Source organism: Danio rerio, chromosome 8 (assembly GCF_052040795.2).
Source record: "Danio rerio strain M-AB ecotype USA chromosome 8, GRCz13ab, whole genome shotgun sequence".
Classification (NCBI taxonomy): Eukaryota; Metazoa; Chordata; class Actinopteri; order Cypriniformes; family Danionidae; genus Danio; species Danio rerio.
In genome coordinates this window covers 3,702,501-3,721,279 of record NC_141028.1, presented here as the reverse complement: position 1 = coordinate 3,721,279, position 18,779 = coordinate 3,702,501, and the positions used below count along the sequence as shown (strand labels likewise).

General features: G+C 38.6%; 1 protein-coding gene across 4 annotated transcripts in view; it reads right to left on the bottom strand.

The window, feature by feature from the left end:
- Positions 1–18,779, bottom strand: part of ikbkb (inhibitor of nuclear factor kappa B kinase subunit beta) — an 82,657-nt gene that overhangs the window by 12,901 nt on the left and 50,977 nt on the right. For 2 of the 4 annotated variants that reach the window (XM_087263598.1, NM_001123265.1), the window contains 6 exon segments: positions 18,739–18,779; positions 14,967–15,028; positions 14,771–14,874; positions 11,324–11,373; positions 11,135–11,234; positions 2,146–2,293 (listed from right to left, as the gene is read on the bottom strand). The exon segment at positions 18,739–18,779 is cut by the window's right edge and continues 111 nt beyond it. In XM_087263598.1, the coding sequence (XP_087119724.1) occupies positions 2,146–2,293; positions 11,135–11,234; positions 11,324–11,373; positions 14,771–14,874; positions 14,967–15,028; positions 18,739–18,779 (505 nt within the window). 4 annotated transcript variants of the gene reach the window in all.

Below are 18,779 nucleotides of genomic sequence, written 5' to 3'. Positions count from 1 at the left end.
AGCGTGTCTATGTTGACAATTTGGATTGTTCAATTGACTTAATTGCATGTTTTTAGGCGGTGGGAGGAAACCGGGGAACCCGGGGGAAACCCACGTGAGCACGGGGAGAAGTGCAAACTCCACACAGAAATGTCTGCTAGTTTTGGTAAAGCCAGGAACCAGAGACATTCTTGCTGTGAGGCGACAGTGCTAGGCACTGGGCCACCGTGTCACCCGTCTAAGAAGGAGGAGTAGGGGAGGAAGGGGGGACTCTTCAAAACGAAGATAGCAATGGAATAAACCCCTGGGTATTTGTAGTAGTTTAGGAGTCATCTGATTGGATCGTAGTGAATTAGATAATGCGGGTCAGCTGCTAACAATCATAAGCACGTGATCCTCTCGAAATTTGTTTATACATAAACTTCACTTCAACTCATTTATTTTATTTTATTTTATTATCGGAGTACTCCATTGATGTTTAAATTGTTCATTGTGAGTTTTCTGCAATAAATCAGTTAATTGTTCAACTCCCTCATCCTTCATTGAGCTACTCCAGTGGAACCTAGATATAATGTGGTACTAATAGTGCTGGTCCAAATCTAAAAGTGCTACATAAACATTAACATGGACATCTTAATAAAGGAATAAACACATTAAGGGTGTTAATTTGCTGAAATTCGTACTAAAATCTGATTTATATATATTGTGAAACTGTAACCCCACCAGATTCTACACCACCCAACCTGCTCCGAGCTGGGATCGAACTGGCGACCTTCCGCATGGGAGTCGGTTGCTCTACCAAGGAGGCTAAAGACCATAGCCTCTAGCGTCTGTCGCTAGAGCACCTTTAGAGGTCAGAGGAGTGAGGTTTACCTGCACAGCACTTACTAGCTGGCCTCTGTTACACAACGTCTCTTTATATTGTCTTTATGTATAGTATATATTTTGAAAATATGGAAAAACAATACATTGTTGTATGAGTGCTGTAATGTTTAAATCATTTTTCTATAAAAAATGCGTGAAGGTCACGTGACCATCTGGAAGAACGCAGCATCTCATTTCTCACAGGACGTGTTCTCTGTTCCCGCGGTCTCCTAAGTTCGTTCTTCCGAGGTGAACTGGCAAGACCGGTCTCCACAAGAACGCGAGTCCGTTCTTTGCTTTCTTGGAATTGAGAAACAGCCATGGTCACTAGTCGGCGGGGCTTTCCCCATCTGATAACACGTACAAAGGGAGAATGCCAATCAAAGTGTTTCTGCAGACTGTTTTTATCAAGTCTGACTATAAAAAATAACATTATAACCATCAGAAGCTGATTATATTCACAGACTGTCATCACACGGCCACAGCCATGTCACCCTGCAGCCCAAGACCGGTTACTCACTGAAGCTAAGCAGGGCTGAGCCTGGTCAGTACCTGGATGGGAGACCACTAGGGGAAACCAGGTTGCTGTTGGAAGTGGTGTTAGTGAGGCCAGCAGGGGGCGCTCAACCTGTGGTCTGCGTGAGTCCTAATGCCCCAGTAAAAGTGATGGGGACACTAAACTGTCAGTGGGCGCCGTCTTTCGGATGAGACGTTAAACTGAGGTCCTGACTCTCTGTGGTCATTAAAAATCCCATGGCACTTCTCGTGAAAGAGCAGGGGTGTAACCCCGGTGTCCTGGCCAAAGTCCCTCTATCGGCCCTTACGATCATGGCCTCCCAATCATCCCCTTCCACCGAATTGGCTCTATCACTGTCTCTCCACTCCATCAATAGCTGGTGTGTGGTGAGCGCACTGGCGCCGTTGTCCTGTGACTGCTGTCGCATTATCCAAGTGGATGCTGCACACTGGTGGTGGTGTGGAGAGACCCCCCTCATGATTGTGAAGCGCTTTGGGTGTATGGCCATACACAATAAATGCGCTATATAAATACACATTACATTACATTACATTTACATTACATTACATTACACACAACTCCCTGTTAAAGTGATTTTTTTGCATAATAGGTAATTATACTAACTAGTTACTGCATTCCAGTTACTAACTACACCCAACACTGCATGCGAGTACTGTTGCATACGGCATGTCGTAGCCATCTGGAGTTCTGTGCATTCAGGAAAACACAAAGTGTGCACAGTAAGTATGACTATTATGTGTAGTGTAATAGTAACATATACATACGCAGGCCACTTTGAGCAGGTTCCAGAGCTCCTTCTGTCGCTTCTCCTGTAAGTGCAGCAGTTGTTTCTCGCTCCTCGCCATGGCGCTCACCAACCCTTCAACACGCGGCAGCAGAGCCAGAACGCGCTGACGGCACACCATCGTCTTACTGCACACAGTTACATTCAGTCATTTAGCAGACGACACTCACGATCGAGGAGGCATTCAGCGATTCAACATGAAGAAGCAATACAAGAGAGGTAATTATACAAGGGAACTGTTGGTGCTCAGAATTAAGTGCTAGAGTAAGAAAGGGGGTGTTTTTTATTGAAAAGAGTGTTTCTACAGGTGGGTGAGGCAGTGGCGCAGTAGATAGTGCTGACGCCTCACAGCAAGAAGGTCGCTGGTTCGAACCTCGGCTCAGTTGGCGTTTCTGTGTGGAGTTTGCATGTTCTCCCTGCCTTCGCGTGGGTTTCCTCCACAGTCCAAAGACATGAGGTACAGGTGAATTGGGTAGGCTAAATTGTCCGTAGTATATTAGTGTGTGTGTGTGTGTTGATGTTTCCCAGAGATGGGTTGCGGCTGGAAGGGCATCCGCTGCGTAAAAACTTGCTGGATAAGTTGGCGGTTCATTCTGCTGTGGCGACCTTGGATTAATAAAGAGACTAAGCCGACATGAAAATGAATGAATGAATGAATTTCCACAGGTGGTTTGTCAAACCCACTCATCTGTGTGAGGCACACTTTATAAATGCAATGTTTTCTTTATGATATGGAATGATTATGAGAAAGTGTCTGGTGCAAAAGTGGTGCAAGTGTCGCTTGAAGTGTCAGAGAGATGAAAGAGTTGTTTTCTATGGGTGGTTTGTCAAGCCCACTCACCTGTGTGAGGCACACTCAGAACTGATAATGTTTGGGGGAACACACACACATACACAAAATTATTTATTTTACTTTTATGCCACAAATCATTAGAATAGTAAGAAAAAGATGATAATCCATGGCCATACACTATTGACATATTGTACCTACTGTAAATATATCACATCTTTATTTTTGTTTAGTATTATGGATTACTATAAACTTAATTGGCGAGGCAGTGGCGCAGTAGGTAGTGGTGTCGCCTTACAGCAAGAAGGTCGCTGGTTCGAACCTCGGCTCAGTTGGCGTTTCTGTGTGGAGTTTGCATGTTCTCCCTGCCTTTGCGTGGGTTTCCTTCGGGTGCTCCGGTTTCCCCCACAGTCCAAAGACATGCTGTACAGGTGAACTGGGTAGGCTAAATTATCCGTAGTGTGTGATTGTGATTCCCAGAGATGGGTTGCAGCTGGAAGGGCATCCTCTGCGTAAAAACTTGCTGGATAAGTTGGCAGTTCATTCTGCTGTTGCGACCCCGGATTAATAAAGGTACTAAGCTGACAAGAAAATGAATGAATGAATGAATAAACTTAAATTGGACAACATAAAACTCACTATTAGAACCCTCTAATTTGTATGGCTTCAGTCGATGTTGGGATTCTATTTTAAACCTGGAAACATTAACAACTTACATGGAAATATATAAATCGTTTAATATGTAAAATAGTTATCGTGATTACATTTTTGCCATATCTCCCAGCCCTAGTTTGATTCGGATTTCGTTGACTGAATAACTATGGAATATCATTCATTCCCTTATTCATTCATTCATTCATTCATTCATTTTCCTTCGGCTTAGTCCCTTTATTCATCAGGGGTCACCACAACGGAATAAATCGTCAACTTATTCAGCATATGCAGCTGCAACCCAGTACTAGAAAACATCCATACACACATTTACAAACACACTCCTACACTACAACCAATTTAGTTAATCAATTCCCCTATAGCGCATGTGTTTGGACTGTGGAGGAAACCGGAGCACCTAGAGGAAACCCACGCCAACATGGGGAGAACATGCAAACTCCACACAAACAAGCCAAATGAGCCAGTCGGGACTCAAACCAGCAACCTTCCTGCTGTGAGGCCATAGTATTAACCACTGAGCCACCATGTCACTATGGGACATCATTTCACCCATATTTTGTTTTCAGAAATGTTATATGAAAGACAAAGTCACTTTACCTGCATATAATATGTTGAAGTTTAATCTAAAGCGATCACATCTTTGGCTCTTGTTCTAAGCTCTAGTGTTTATTTCAGCATTTTGAGTTTTTTAAACCCTGATATTCCAGATTATTTCAAGTAGTTGTATCTCAGCCAAATATTATCCTATACTAACAGGAAAAGTTCAGTTTCTCACTGGAAAGTTTATTTATTCAGCTCCCAGATGACGTATGAATCTCAATTTCAGACAACTGACACTTACGACTGGTTTCGTGGAGCCATTTCCTACCAATTTGTTAATTCAATCTGGATTAAATGGCATCACTTTTATTTCCATATTGTGTCATTCACAAAACAGCATCAATATAAAGGAAATAATAGGAAAACAGTCATGTATACCGTCGTTAATTAAACATTGCTTTATAGGGGTGAAGTAAAAAATCTTACAAAAATAAAGAATATTATATCGCATTATATTATCAGTAATTGATACTTCCTAAACTATGTGGTTTAATTAGCAGAATTAAATACAAACTATTATGTTTATTGTAAAATATGACTAACCTACTGAAAGCCAGAAAAGCTCTCCAAGTTCATCTCCCTTTTGGAAATTCCCGTTATATGTATTAATCATATTGTTATATAGGTTTATAGGGTAAGGCACTTGTTGTATAGGTCTTACGTCTGGTTTACAATTATGAAAATTGTAGCGAGCGTTGCTAAGTGTTCACACCATAGATATATACACTAGATGTCGCCTGGCCTATTGTTGTCTATTGGACAGAATGCGTCAATAGCGCCGCCATCTTGCTACAGGGTAGCGCTCCTTTGAAATGAATGCGGGACCAAGGTACAGTGGAGGACTGTGGCCATCCAAAGCCAGAGATATACACATATACACACATATATATATATATATATATATATATATATATATATATATATATATATATATATATATATATGATCGGGAGTTTTCCTGGATGTTAGTATGTAAATTTATTCTAATTACGAAAATTATAATTTTACATCACTTTTCTACATTGATGGATCAGTGACCGCACGGGCATTCCTGACAAAAAGCTTGTGTTTGTGTGTACAGAAATGTACTATTCACCCTCCCTGTTAAATTTAATCTAATCATGTCCTGAAACACAGCTCCTCTCCTGCTTTCACTTCTCATACTGACGGAGGGAGCGATTCGTTTGTGAACGAATCTCCGTAATGAACGACTCCTTCACTAGCCGACAATAATAAAGTTTCTGGCAGCGCAGCATCTCGTTGTCATATTTCTTTTGCATTGTTTGCTGATTTTATTCAACAAAACTAGCATAAGCCGAGTGTTTAGTGCGAGTTGGAGCTGCTTTGCCGTATGGTGAATGCAGTAAGTGACTGTTATCATCAATAATGTTACCTGATTAGCAACATTTCAGTTCAGAATATACAAAAACAAAAAAACCTTAATATTACCTATGAAATGTTCTGCCTTTGTGCTTTGTTTTCTTTGTTTGCTCGTTACTACACCCGTAGACAGCGCTAAAGTCCCGCATCTTCACGTAATAACACTGTCTTTACTAGTGCAGTTGAATGACATCTGTCCTGGGAGCACTGTACCAATGTGGCGGCGCTATTGACGCATGCTCAGGGTCCCTATGCGATGTCTAGTGTATATATCTATGGTTCACACGTGTAACATAAACGTCTGTGATTGGCTACGAAGTTTGTTAAAAAATCAAGGTTAAAAGCCGATGATTAAGAGAAGCCGACATTGACTGATGGGGTTAGAATATAGTCGCTATATTTGCATGTTATTTAGTATTCTATCATCGATATGTATGAAAATACAGGCGATTATGACATTGTGATTGGTCAGTGCGTTCTTACGTTCATTTGACGTTTCTGAACGTGTCGCGCGCGTCATGATCTAAAAGCGCGGCGCGGGAGTGTTTGACATTAGCAAGGACTGAATGTTTACGATTTTTATGAATTCGTTTAGTGACTTGGTACTGAAATACAGCTCTGACAGCATTATCATTACCTGGATGTCATTGTACAGCGTTTCCTATCTTCTCCCGACGGATGCAGGCGAGTATTTTCCTAAGCATGAACTCAGAATGGTGCTAATGTTAGCATATAAAAACGTACGTCAATCCAATAACAAATTAATTATTTAATACTACAATTGGTGCTAAAATTTGTGTTTTATGTTTCTTTTTTACCAAAATTATAACACTTTATTATGTTAAATCTGAGATTTAATATTAGAATGTGTTTTAGTTATATTTTACCATTTCACAATGAACATATTAGCGTTAGTTTATATTTAATTCTGCAAAATTAACCGCAAAGAAACTGTATTATTATTCATTACTGATAATATTATACAATAAAATATTCGTTATTTTTACAATGTTTTTAACTTCACCTTTATAAAGTAATGCTTATGGAAGAATACATGACAGTCTTTTCTGACTGTTTACTTTTCATTAGTGTAACTCTGTACTGAGTATATCGCAATATGGAAATAAAAACAACGCAGTCATGCCTCCAAATTCATTTAATGGACAAATTAGTATAAAAATGCATCCACAAAACCAGTCGTAAATGTCAATTGTCATACATCATCTGAAAGATGAATAAATTAATTTTCCACTGAAAAAGTAAACTTAGTTAGTAAAGTTAGTACAGGATAATATTTGGCTTTGGAGATAAAACTACTTGAAATAATCTGGAATATCAAGGTTTAAAAAACTCAAAATACTGAAATAAAAACTAGGGTTTAGAACAAGAGCCAAAGATAATCTCTTCAGATTAAACCTAAACATTATATGAAAGTAAAGTGACATATGTTTTACTCTAACTTTCATGAAAATAAAATAAGGGTGAAATAATCGTTCAAGGAATGAAATTCGATTCAATCACATGCTTATATAATTATTAAAATATATGTTAAAGAATAATTGGTCAAAATGTGGTTACATTTCAAGTTTCTAAAAACTTGCAGACATGGAGATATCGCTCCTTCTCATACTTCAGCCTCCACATCAAAGTTCCTGAAAGCAAAGGAGGTCAAGGTACTCCAGGATTGGCCAGCCCAATCACCAGATATGAACATTATTGAGCATGTCTGGGGTATGAGGAGGAGGCATTGAAGATGAATCTAAAGGATCTTGATAAACTCTGGGAGTCCTGCAGGAACGCTTTCTTTGCCGTTCCAGATGAGTTTATTAATCAGTGATATGAGTCATGTCAGAGATGTATGGATGCAGTCCTCCAAGCTCATGATGGAGTCAGACACAATATTCATTCTGTCTCCACTGCAGCAGGACTTTATATTCTATACTGGACATTATTTCTGTTCAGTGACACGACTTTTGTCTCAGAAGAGTCAGACCTTACTGTCATAATTAAATAATTAATAATCAAGGCATGATCATATTTTATTTTGGAAAATAAGCGTAATCTAGAGGCCTTTGCCTTTCATTTAATACCACTTCTAATATCAAATGATCAGCTAGAAGTCAACTTACTATTTGTTGCACCTAAAACTTGAATACGCGACAAGACTCTTGTCAAGTAGTGTATTATGAGTGGCAAATAATGACAATGATATTGTTTATTGCAATATATTGTACAAAAAAAAAAAAAAACAGATATCGTGACAGGCCTACACTGCAGCTTCTCAAAGTGAACATCCATGTTTTATTGTAGCAAGTCAGACATTTGAACAAAATGTAAACAAACAAAAATATCTACACCAGTTTGCTCCACTTTATCAAGCTAAAAACATAAAGAGCAATCAGGAAAAACAGAGACACTCGAAACAGAGTTAAGTTATTGTTTTCTGAACGTCTTGATTGATCACATATTTCAGCATCCAAACTAAAATCAGTAAAGATTTCTGGATCAAAAAGCCAGGATGTCCATCTGCTTGTTTTCAGAGAAGTGTGTAACGGATCACGGTTGATCATATAGATTTGACACTTTGGAACACACATGACCCATGGATTAATACATTGTTTTACTGGTAGATGAATCCTAAATTTGTAACGACTGCGGAGAGATCGCCTCCCACATCATTCAAATCATATGTATGAAAGCATTTAGGCTTTCCTGTAAAACATAATGATGATGGAAGAATTGTGACGGGTTATTTAAGATGTGGTGGGTTTCATTGAAGGGGTTTTCTGTCAGCTTGTTTAGCCTGGATCAATGCATTCTGTGTGTGCTGCATGATTAATCATTAAAAGATCAGGATCTCAACACCCACGCAGCATAAATTATAAATGATGGTGATTTGCATTTGTTTATTAATCCTTCAAATCGCTGCATTCACATCTGAAAATGCACAAATCAAGAAAGACATTGAGTCTTTAGTCTTTTGAGCTAGTTATGAAGCTACAAACTGCCAAATAACAGAGAAGTACTCAGGGAACAGTTTATAGTTTAGATAAAACCACTGATGTTTATGGTAAAGATTAAAATGACCGTCATATGCATTTAACTTGATCAAAAATTTAAGTTGTCTGCAGCAATTACATTATTTTACCAATAGGTGGCGACAACCAGCCATCAAATATATGCCATTGAATAATTCTTCAAGCATGATCATCTAGCAATGAAACATGACATTTTATGAGTGAATCACTGAATCATTTAATGAAAATGAGACTAACATAAATATGAATTGTAAAAATTATAATACATTAAGCGTTATCTGCAAACAGTAGTATTAACAGTGAATTTTTCACAGAACCGTTTTTTTACTATTATTTTTATTCAGCTGATTATTTCTTTATTTTATTTGTATTTAAATTACAGGTTGTAACTTCTGTTTGTTAAAACCAAAAGTGTCTTGCAGTGCTGCTTTTGTAATAAATGGAAAGGAAATTACATCTGTCTCCTCCCCTTTTTGGCTGATGCGAAAAATGTTCTGATCTGTGACCAGAAAACCATAACGTGATCCGTATTGTGAGATTTGAGACCTGTTACACCGCTATTTGCCTGATGTGCTAAAAATCTTCCAGAGTGTGTGCTCATGGCAGCCACACAAATATACCTTTTATTTTAACATGAACTATATTGCTATATGCAGGGGCGATTTTAGGATTTTCATTTTAGGGGGGCTCAGCTCCTTATAAGGTAAAAAAACAAAACAAACAAAAAATATAAATATAAAGCCTAATATTACATTTATTTGTAGCAACTTAATAGTAATTCACTCACTGTTTGTTTAATATGAGTTGTATACTAGTATTACATAGACAGGCACAGCCATTTGAGTTCTGAGTAATCCAAATAGGCTCAACTCACCTGTTTACTGTAGTAAAAACCCCTTTCTATATTAAAGTGCATTTTTTTTGTTTCCATGTATTAAATAAATAAACTGCCACTTTTCTAATTAAATGCCACACATATAATTATATGTTTTTAAACTTACTGGCTTATTCACATATTTCACGATGTGAACGATAATCATAAGCATTTGTTTTTAATACTAGACAACATTTGATGTTTCTATCTCTGTCAGTAACTCCGTGACGGTTAAAATGAGTATTCTCTAACGCCCTGTTCACACGGGGCTTCAGCGTCGACGCTTGACTGACGGTGTGTCTGAAGTTGGGGCTGACTCGATCGTCATAGCAGCATCAGCCATTGAAATTCAGTCAGCAATCCGCTTGTTAAGTGGTGACGTGTTTGTGACGTATGTAATACTGTTTCCGGGTCCAAGCCACCATTCATTTGAGTGGAGAAATCATTCGTTTATGATCACGTTTTATTCCTATCACACATTAAAATTAATTTTATATAAAATTATAGTGTACACAACAATCTCTGGACTTGCTGCATAACAAATACCAAAAATTTAACAATTTATAAAGAAGTTTATCACCATCTGGCCATCGGATATTAGGCATGGACATATATACTGCAATCGTGATTTTCGACAGCCTTAAATCGCTTTGTAAACGTTTATTATTACCATTTCATGAGTCTCCCCATTCAGTTGAATAGAGCGCTTGGACCCGGAAGCCGCTTCGCGTGACGTCACATTTAACAAGCGGATAGGCCACTGTCTAGCTGACCTATTTGCATACAGCGATCTGATTGGCTAATGCATCCGTTGGCGCTTGTAAAAGTTGAGCTAGTCCCAACTTCTGCAGCGAGCAATGCCTCTGAAGCGGCGCCGACGAATCTACAATGCAGTTGGAAACGCCTGACGTCACTCATTCAAATTGAATGGGAAGCGTTGACGCTGACGCCCTGTGTGAATGGGGCGTTAGTGCTTCTGTCACTGTGTTTAATCCTTTCTGTGCAAGACTGTATGGTATAGTTAATGCCACACGAACTGTAAAGTGTTTAAAATTGGTAGTTCATTTTGAAAAAAAGGAGAGTGAAATGTTTGTTTAGAATTACATTTGTCGCTGGAGGTAATAGCTGTTCTGATGAGGTGGACACCGAGAAAACCTGACTGCTCCTTCGTGACATTGAGATACAGGTGATACAAGGTTATCTATATTAACGAACCACAAATGAGCAGATATTAGAACAATTTATCGATAAACACACACCTTGTTCTCTCGCTGTCCGCGGCTTGCTGATCAAATGAAAAAACAATAAACGGGGAGGAGCTGAATTCTGCCGCCGTTTTTATATCAAATTTGAAGGGGATTGAGGCGATAATTTAGTGTACAGATTTTGAGCTAATCGCAAAAGTTTTAGGGGGGCTGAGTAGAAATACAGGGAGGCTTTAAAAAAGGCCTAGCAACGCCCATGGCGATATGTACATTTACAGTTTTTCAATATCGTCAACATACTGTGCATCTCTACTTTTTATTAAGCTAGTGTCTTCTGTAAATCAGTGATTGTTAAACAGCACTATTTGTCTGCAGAATGTTGTGTTTGGATTAAATGCACTGACACCAACCTCAGGTGTGTGTAAAAGTCCCGTAACTTCCTCTCGTAGAACTGCACGGCTTGAACCACCAGTTTGATGACCTCCTGACAGTCGCCCATACTGCGCTGCTCTGAAGAAAGCAACACACACTTTCAGATCACACACACACACACACACACACACACCGGCTCATGATGATGCTGAAAACCTGCGTCTTACCTCTGGGTTTCTCTCTGAGTTTACGGAAGAGCTCCATGGCCTTCACTTCACTGCAAAACACAACACCGGTGAGTGCCAACATATTCCATGTCAAATGTCAACCTTGAACAGTATATTTTATATATTTATATTTTTCAGCCATAAAAACTATAATATTTTCCCCAAAACAGTGAAAGCCTTTTTAAGTTGGTTGTGTAGGCTTGTATTTTACAGTACTGTGAAAATACTCAACAATGTTTTCAATGTCAATGTTTTCAAACTATTTCATTAGATTTTTCACATCTGTCACACCCATGACGCTTTTTCCTCATAAATGTAAACGTTAAAACACACACACACACACACATATATATATATATATATATATATATATATATATATATATATATATATTAGGGGTGTCAAAATTAATTGTTTCTTCGGTGCACCGCGATGCAGACGCGGACAATTCGGTATAAGTTCAGTAATAATCATAACCGGTTATTATGTACTGACGTCATTTATCTCCTATGCGCTCTGTCGCGAGGGAGGTGAGCGCGAGTATTTACAACACTCAGCCAACTCAGGGCCGGTCCGTAGCATAGGCACCATAGGCAAATGCTAAGGGCGCTGTACATCCAGGGGGGCGCCAGAAATGAGCGCGGTTCAGTTGGTTTTGTTTTCGATATTTCTGACACGTTCAGTTATAGACGGCAATAACTCAAAAACCTCTTACCCTACAAAGATCTAAAGTGTGTTTCCTACAAAAAGACAAAGCTGGTTATGTTTCACAGCTGTCTTTCTTTTTTTTCGCTCAACATTACAAGCAATGCTCCGTTTAAGCCCTCGCAATATGTGTTTAGACGGGAGAGCTCGCGCTGAGAGGAGCTCTCAGTAATGCCTAGTTCACACTAGAGGATTTTAAGCCTGATTTGAGCCCGATTTGGAAGTTAACGAGCTCGCCGACAGATCGGGCTGTGATCGGGAAGAAATCTGCGGGTGCTCGGCGCTCGCCGCTCTTTATGTGTGAACTACTGAACAACGCATCAACGAGGCTTGCTGACGCGTCGCCGACACCTCGCAGACGGAAATCCAACATTCAGCATGCTAAATATTCCAGAGCAGTCGGCCGACTCAACCCCACGTGTGGTCAGATGTAGTGACGAGCTGCAGCCAATGAGAGAGCAGATCAGCATGAGCTGAATGGCTGTGTGTTCAGGAGCTCAGCAGAAACATCTGTGATTGGTCAGAATGGGCATCGGTGCACTCGCTTCATTCTGCGTTAGCACAGACATGAGAGTAGGATATATTAACAGTGGAACTAGAATTCTGCAACTATTAGACCATACCATACTGCTCATTCTGACCGTTCTCATATAAAACGCCATATTGTCACAACATATTTACATTCAAAGCTATTATTGAGATATTAAAATTAAGCTTTGAATGTCTGGCATCATATTTAATGACACCATTACCCTAAAAATATAATATTTTTTTAATACAGTAATAATACAGCCTATAAATATGTAGTTAAGATACTAAAACACTTAAAGGTCTTGGCTTTCATTTTCACTTTCAAACAGGAGCTATTCGGCACAGAATATGCTGTTTTGAAAGATATCTAAAGTAAATTGATGTTTTTGCCATCAGAAAGTTTTGTTTATGTTAGCAGGAAGTTGCCAGGCAAGAAAATGCACACATATTTAAAGTAACAGCGAAAAGTATCAGACATGCATGCAGTCATTTTGACCAATATGGTAATTTAAGGCAGAAATGCTCAGTTCTTTACTGTTTTGTAATAAAAAAAAATAACAATGTCAGAAAGAAATACACTGATAGTTAGAAAACGGCAGGGTGTTATAAATATGTTACTTTTATTTCAAAGAGTTATAAAATTACAAAAATTAAAAACTCTCTGTGTATCTATCCACTCGAACCTTGCAGATGAGTGATTAATCCGCTGATGAATCCGCTGATTTGACGATGTTTTTAAATGCTTTCTCTAAAGCTTGAAACGCTGTCAGTGATGTCATCAGCACACAAGCAGCCAATAGTGTTCAGCTTTTTCTGACGACTCCTCCCTAAAATTTTCATTGGCTGTGGTTTGGTAGCTTGAATGAGCTGATGGGGAATGAGATGTTGTCAGATCATGTAGTGTGTGACCCCCCTCTTGTGGATAGTTCACGTAGTGTTGCGTAGTGTGAACACCACAGAGATTAAAAGACACAAAGTCAAGTCATGTAGTGTGAACGGCACAGCGATCTGCTGATGTTTAAAATCCTGTAGTGTGAACTAGGCTTAAGGGACTGTCGGAAAAGTGCTTCTTTTTTTCGCCTCTATTTTTCATTTTTCTGCTCCGCTCAGCGCGAGCTCTCCCTGTTGCGAGGGCTTAAGTGTGTGTGTGTTTGTATGTGTGTGTGTTTGTGTGTGTTTGTTTGGTGATGTCTATGTTTGTGTGTGTTTGAATGAGAGACAGTGTGGTACTGTGTCTCTGTGTGTTTATACAAACAGCTTGTTATAGCCTCCCCCCTAAAATCATCGTCAATGCACCGTGATCCACCGAGATTTCGAATTGAACCGAATCGAAGGCATGATAATCGTAACCGAACCGTGAGACTGGTATAGGTTCACACCTCTAATATATATATATATATATATATATATATATATATATATATATACATATATATATATATGTATGTGTGTACGTATGTATGTATGTATGTATGTATGTACAACAGTTCTGTCTGGCTCTTGAATTTGATTGGCTGATGATAGCGGTGTGATATTCTACAGTGACAAATATTGCAGCTGTTGGACAACATAATGTAGTTTTGAGGCTTTTTCAGTGGAGAATGTAGTTGTTTAAATTGCAACTATGCAGTTTATTTATAAGGATAGTGCCTATTTTAAAACATTTATAATGGAGCGTCTGTGGCCATTACCCTGTCATTGAGCTGAGCAAAGACGGTTAACATTGTCCATCCACAAGATGGTGACAGAGACCACAGAATAAGCCCTTATAACAGGGGTCACCAATCTCGGTCCAGGAGGGCTGGTGTCCCTGCATGGTTTAGCTCTAAATTGCCTCAACACACCTGCCTGGGTGTTTCAAGTATACCTAGTAAGACCTTGATTAGCTTGTTCAGGTGTGTTTGATTAGGGTTGGAGCTAAAATCTGCAGGACACCAGCCCTCCAGGAACAAGTTTGGTGCCTTACAAGATTAAAAACAGCGTAATTTCTAACTACAGCTGATCAAATCATTATTAAACTTGTAAGTGACATTCTAAGGGGCCAATTACACCGAACACGCTATTCCCTTTCAAAAAAAGCATTAATTAACACCTAAATTTTTAGATGTATTATTCTCCCTGATTCATTTCACCTAGTATATTGGCCAGCTCATATTAAACATTATGTCATCAGGAGTATGACTACATGAGTGTAGTATGTGTGTTGATTACAGCGTCTCTAAAGCCTCTCCACTCCTCCACGGCTGTCTCTGCAGATCCACAATATCAGTCTGAAGGGTCATCATCTCCTCCTCCAGCTTAAACACGTCTTCTGTCTGACGCACACACAGTTACAACACTCAAACACACTGCTGTACCACTGCACACACACGATCTTTAGGACAGCAGAGAAGTGGTAAATCCTTACCTGGCCACAGTCGAGGGCCGTTTGCTCCATTTCTCTCCACACACTCAGCAGTTTTTCAGAAGCTGGAAAACAGGGCAGTAAACACACACTGCATGAGCATGTTAACAGGCTGAAAGTAATGCAGTGTTGAGTGTGGGAAATCAGGTATGTGTGGAATGGTAAATCATTTAATTTACAGTTGAAGTCAGAATTATTAGCCCCCCCTGTTTCTTTTTTCCCCCAATTTTTGTTTAACGGAGTGAAGATTTTTTTAGCACATTTCTAATCATAATAGTTTTAATAACTCATCTCTAATAACTGATTTATTTTAACTTTGTCATGATGAAAGTAAATAATTTTTGACTAGATATTTTTCAAGACACTTCTATACAGCTTAAAGTGACGTTTAAAGACTTAACTAGGTTAATTAGGTTAACTAGGCAGGTTAGGGTAATTAGGCAAGTTATTCTATAATGATGGTTTGTTCTGTAGACTATCACGGAAAATATAGCTTAAAGGGGCTAATAATTTTGACCTTAAAATGCTGTTTTAAAATTTAAAACTGCTTTTATGCTAGCCAAAATAAAACAAATAAGACTTTCTCCAGAAGAAAAAATATTATCAGACATACTGTGAAAATTTCCTTGCTCTGTTAAACATCATTTGGGAAATATTTTTAAAAAATAATTCAAAGAGGGGCTAATCAGTTTTCTTTCTTGATCCATTTATATGGATACACCTTAATAAAATGGGAATGGTTGGTGGTATTAGAGTCCTGTTTGTGGCACATTAGTATATGTGAGGGGGCAAACTTTTCAAGATGGGTGGTGACCATGGTGGCCATTTTGAAGTCGGCCATCTTGGATCCAACTTTTGTTTTTTCAATAGGAAGAGCGTCATTCGACACATCAAACTTATTGGGAATTTCACAAGAAAGACAATGGTGTGCTTGTGCTTATAAAATGTGTTCAATGTGCCCATTGAGTTGGATTGTCAATGCAACCCTCTTCTGCCACTCTTTACACACTGATAGCAACAGGCTCTTTGATGTGTCAAATGACCCTCTTGCTATTGAAAAAAACAAAAGTTGGATCCAAGATGGCCGACTTCAAAATGGTCATCATGGTCACCACCCATCTTGAAAAGTTTGCCCCCTCACATATACTAATGTGCCACAAACAGGACGTTAATATCACCAACCATTCCCATTTTATTAAGGTGTATCCATAGAAATGGCCCACCTCAGTGGCGCAAAAAGGGGGTATGCATAGGGGCGCCGCACATGGGGGGCGCCATTGTGCCAAAACTATTTTTGAAATTATCTATTTTAAAGGGCCATGACACCCCCCACTTTCGGTTAAAGTCTACTTCAGAATTTCTTCAAAAGATGCATGATTAATGGGCGTGGAGCTCCGCGAGCATCGGGCAGGAGTGGGCGTGGCCAGCAGGGGAGAACGTGAGCGAACGAAGCTAGCTCACAAAATGAGACAAACCGTGAGGAGACGCATGAGTTTATAGTTTACAAAGTTAAAATGCAAAGAAATGAACAGTGATTTAATGCCCTGCTACATTTGTTATTCGTAATTTCATATACAGACAACCACAATTTATATCATTATAAAGATAAGTGTGTTCATGTAAACACTATAAATGAGGACTTCTCCCTCAATCCCCGTATCCAGCACACTCAGTGCAGCAGGTCTCCTGACCTGTCTATTTTAACCGTTAGCCCTGCTGGTAATCTGGAGGATTTAGGCAAACACAGCAGCACAGTGATGTGTCTGAATGTGAACGAACTCCTGATAAAAGTCAACGTCCGCCATTCTCTAATTCTCGTGCTGCTCTCCCGACAAAAATGCTAGCAGCACACACACAGCTTTGCTGTATGATCGGCCCTGACAAGATTGTGGGGAAAAACATGCAACAAACCGCGTGGATCATGGAAACAAACGCATATGAGCCTTCATGAACGGCTAAATACTGTGTGCCGTGGATCTGTGACATGTCTCACAGCTCGGGCTTGACTATGGCAGGTATGGCAGGTCTCATGAATAATTAAGCAGCCGGCTCTTCTCATAGGATAAGAAAACTCCGCTATGAATAATAATGAGAAACCGACGCGTCATCATTGCACTTGCAGTTCTGCGCTACGTCACCGATTTTGATCCACCCCAAAAATCATTTTAAACCCGGAAGCTGAAATTAGCTGACAAAAGCTCAAAATTATCCAGTTTTCCCCACAATTAAAGCTGAAAGGTGCTAACATTGTCTTAACTGATGCTCAACACACAAATCTGTTAATATAAAAAAAAACGTTCTCCAGGGTGTCCTGAACCTTTAAAAGTTTCAAAAAAAAAAAAAAAATATATATATATATATATATATTTTGTTAAAAATGTTTATTTAGCATTTTATACGCGTATAATATTGTATTTTATTAAATAAAGAAATCATTCCACCCCTCCCCCCCATTTTTTTATACCATATACATGTTTCTATGAATTTATTATGTATCATATTATTTCATCAGGCCTTCTGGTAACTTCTTTGCTCAAAACTATTTTACTTTTTGCTACAAACAAAGTTATAACATTTCAATTAAATAGAACATTTCACACAGTTTGTTTCTGTTTTTTTTTTTTTTTACACTAAACATTTGACTTGTCTTTTTTATTTCACTTTTTGCAGTTTCAGTCAATTGTTCTTGCAAAGACAGACCTTACACTTCTCACAGTATGCATGTGAGAAGTAATTGCAATGTTCTTTTGCCCTTTAGGACTCCCATGTATATCATTTTGTTTTGACAAATGTAGTACAAAAAGTCCAAATGCAAGGCTAGTCAAGGTGATATAATCATTTAGAGAGGGAAAATTAAACTGAGAAAAATTTTTTCTTGTAGTATGAGATGCATTTCTTTGCGACGTAACATGCTTAATGTAATTATACCTTTTACTACTTCATACTATTTCAGTTGTGTTCAGAACTGTGAAACTGTATTTTTAGAAGCATATTGATATCTTTATGAAAAAATATCTTTAATTTACTGATGGAAATATTTTCCACATTTTATCACTTGCCTCTTATAAAATATAGTTGGATTCAAGGGGGGCGCGCAAAAGTTGAAGCCGCATACCCATCAGTAAATGTGCAGTTGCGCCCCTGGCCCACCCTGTATGTCTACGACTATCTAAGAAATTGGAATGGAAATATATTGAGTCACCTCCACCAAAAAATGTTGTGCATGGAAACATTTTTGAAATGCTTTAATTTTTAATGGCTAAAAACATGTATGTAAACCAATAATGTTGCCTTTTTAAATCCATCTCAGCAAATTATTTATAATTTTTGCTCAATACTATTTTTTTTGGTTTGCAAAACTCTTTTATTGTACAAGTATATATGGCCCTAGATTGACTCTATAAATTGATGAATTTAATTTGCATCCATTGTGTAAAACGCATAGTTGGCGGTTCATTCCGCTGTGGCGGTCCCTGATGGATAAGGGACTAAGCCAAAGATAAATGAATGAATGAAAACAGCTTATAGACTGCACTGCAGCATACGCAATACACTTAAATGTTTGCTGTTTGGTTAAACGACTTATTTCAAATGAGCTGAAACAACACAATTGGTAAAGTTTCTGGCAACAGTTTAATTGTTTTATTTATCAATCCACATCCATTTGTAAAAACTAAAATGTTAACTTAATTCCTCCATGTTGCCCCAACACTAATCGATTGTGTGGGACTCTATAGGAAGCGCACTATTACTGAACACTGAACATGTGTCATACCTATTCCTGTGGCTCTCTGCTCCTGGTATTTGCTGATGTCG